Source organism: Apteryx rowi, unplaced genomic scaffold (genome assembly GCF_003343035.1).
Source record: "Apteryx rowi isolate R43461 unplaced genomic scaffold, aptRow1 scaffold_442, whole genome shotgun sequence".
Taxonomy (NCBI): domain Eukaryota; kingdom Metazoa; phylum Chordata; class Aves; order Apterygiformes; family Apterygidae; genus Apteryx; species Apteryx rowi.
Genome location: NW_020450697.1, coordinates 93,524 through 95,995, shown reverse-complemented (window position 1 = coordinate 95,995; position 2,472 = coordinate 93,524). Strand labels below are relative to the sequence as shown.

At 65.6% G+C, this 2,472-nt stretch overlaps 2 protein-coding genes across 3 annotated transcripts in view; one reads left to right on the top strand and one right to left on the bottom strand.

Annotated features, from left to right (window-relative positions):
- POLI (DNA polymerase iota) overlaps positions 1-1,595 on the bottom strand; it is a 14,107-nt gene extending 12,512 nt beyond the window's left edge. For both annotated transcript variants that reach the window (XM_026076895.1, XM_026076897.1), the window contains exon 1: positions 79-1,595. In XM_026076895.1, coding sequence (XP_025932680.1) covers positions 79-166 — 88 coding nt within the window. In that variant the 5' untranslated portion in view covers positions 167-1,595. The remainder of the gene's footprint in view (positions 1-78) is intronic.
- Positions 1,596-1,726: 131 nt separating this feature from the next.
- MBD2 (methyl-CpG binding domain protein 2) overlaps positions 1,727-2,472 on the top strand; it is a 44,941-nt gene continuing 44,195 nt past the window's right edge. The window contains exon 1 of the mRNA XM_026076898.1: positions 1,727-1,977. Within this exon, the coding sequence (XP_025932683.1) occupies positions 1,865-1,977 (113 nt within the window). The 5' untranslated portion in view covers positions 1,727-1,864. The remainder of the gene's footprint in view (positions 1,978-2,472) is intronic.

The window sequence follows — 2,472 nt, the reverse complement described above, 5'->3', positions numbered from 1 at the left end:
GCGCGCCGCCCCCCTCAGGCCCCTCGGCCGGCGCCATTGCTCCCCCGCCCCGCAACCGCTGCCGCAGCCCGCGCTCACACGGGGCGGGCGGAGCGGCCCCGCCGCCCGGCTGCGGGCGAAGCCAGTCCTCCTCGTCGTCCTCCGTGGGCGGCGGGAAGGGCTCCATGCCGCCTCAGGGCTGACTCATCCGCCGCCGCCGCAGAGCCACTCCCCGAACCGCCGCTGCTGCCGCCGCCGCCGGGGACGGCCGAGCGGCCGCGCTCCCGGAGTTTGGCTCGCGCGGTGCCCGCCCCGCGGAGGAGGGGGCCGACCGGCCGCGCCCGCGGAGTTGCTGCTGCCAGTGCGGAGGCTGGAGGCCGGGCCAGGAGGTGCCGGCCGCGGGACGGGGACAGCGGGGGACGAGAGCTGCGCTTTCCACGGAGGCCGCGGCCTGCCGCACGGACACTGACGGAGCTGCCCAGCTCCGCTCGTCAGCACCGGCAGTGCCCCCCGATGCACAGTCACCCACGCGAATCAGTCCGAACCCGGTTTGTCAGCACCGGCAGTGTACAGCGAGGTTTCCTGAGGGTCCTCCTCAGGCACTGGGCAGCCATCTCTAACGGGGGAACGGGGCGGGCAGGCAGGTGATAGCTGTAGGACGTTATGAGGGAAGAAATGGGCTATGGCAACACAGCCATTCAGTTGTGCAGTGTGGGTTCTGTTTGAATAGAGGGTTTAAGAGAAGCGGTCGCTCTGTTGTAAAGTAATTGCTGTTAGTTCCTTATTATTAACAAGGACTGCTCAGTATCTAGACAACGTAGCACAGAAGTTTGTTACAGAAATAGATGGTAAGAAGACAGGATAAAGCTACGTGATGGTAAAAAAATGTCCAGAGGTAGACAAAATATGTGGATCATGAGTTAAAACTGCCTCACTGTAAAGTACTGTTCAAGGGATGCCTTTTCTGGAGAGATTTAAACAAGCAGGAGGACAGCAGTCACTTTTTAGATCACTAAGGCTTGTAGCAAAGCTCTGGAATTGAATAAATCAGAAGAGACAATTCCTCAGACTTCATTCTGGTAGTTTAATTGTATACAGTGCAAATAAATTGCTCTGAACTTGGAACAGGGGATCCAAGAAAATATGTTTTGTTAACGGACACTTTGAAAAAGCAAATAACAAGTGAATTCAATTTTACRATACATCAGGCTTTCAGTTGCGTGAGAGATCCTTTCTTGATGGGTTTTAACGCTGCAGCATGTCCCAGAAAAACAAACAAACAAAGACGTTAACCACCAGCTTCTCTCATCCCGGACGACAAGCGGCACGTAAAGAATTGTTGTTTTCGCCTCTTCTGCATCAGCATCTGCATGGCACGGTTCTGCGCGGGGGGGTTCTAAAGCGCGCCTCCCGGGAGAGTCTAAACCCTTGCAGTCCTCGCAGGACGCCCTTAGGAGCCTGAAGACGCCGGCGCAGGCGGCCTCGGCAGCCGCTGCCGTCACCCCGCAGCACGGGACGGCTGCCGCCGGGGCTTGCCCGCCCGTCGCGGCCGCTCTGTCCCGCCTACGGCGCTCTCTATGGTCGGCGGGGGTTGGCCGCTCTGGCCCCTCTAGGACGCGCTCTGTGCCCCGCTCGGAAGGCCGATGACACGGATTCCGGGGCTCAGTTACGGAAGCGGGCGCCGGGCGAGCGCTCCGCCGGCTGCGCGCGCAGCCCGGGCTCCTGGCGCCGAGCAGCGCGCCGTGGCCGCCATCGCCAGGGGGTCCCGGCCCCGGCCGTGTCCGGGAACAATAAAGCTCTTGTTGCGAGTGCCGGGGCTGGGAGCCGGGCAAGCCCCTTCCCCGCTCGTCCCTCCCCTCTCCGCGTCGGGCCCTGCGCCCGGTGCATGGAGAAGCAGGGGAGGATGGACTGCCCTGCGTTGCCCCCGGGCTGGAAGAAGGAAGAGGTGATCCGCAAGTCGGGCCTCAGCGCCGGCAAGAGCGATGTCTACTACTTCAGGTACGTGCCGGCGGGGCTGCCCGGCCCGCTGACAGCCCCCCCTTCGCCCCCCCCCCCCGGCGGGACGCCTCCGGCCCCGCGGTGGACCGGGGCCAGCACGCCGGGGCTGCCTTTCCCCCGGGGCCGGCGCCCCTGCGGCAGCCACCTGCCCCCCGTCCTGCCCTCCGCGTCCGTGCCCCTCTGTCGGGGGGCCGTTGGCGCTGTCCGGTCGGCCCCCTTCCCGCCGCCCGCCTGTCAGGGGGCCGTTGGCCGCCCTCCTGTCAGGGGGCCGTTGGCCGCCCTCCTGTCAGGGGGCCGCCGGGGAGCCCGGTGCCGTCCCGCCGCCCGCCTGTCAGGGCACGGCTGGGGGAGGGTCGGCGCTCGCTCTCCTCCCGCCGCCCGCCTGTCGGGGGCCGCTGGGGAGCCCGGTGCCCGCCCGCCTGTCAGGGGCCGCTTGCGGGGAGGGGAGGGGAGGGAGGGATCCCCTGCCGCCTGTCAGGAGCCATTTGGGAACCT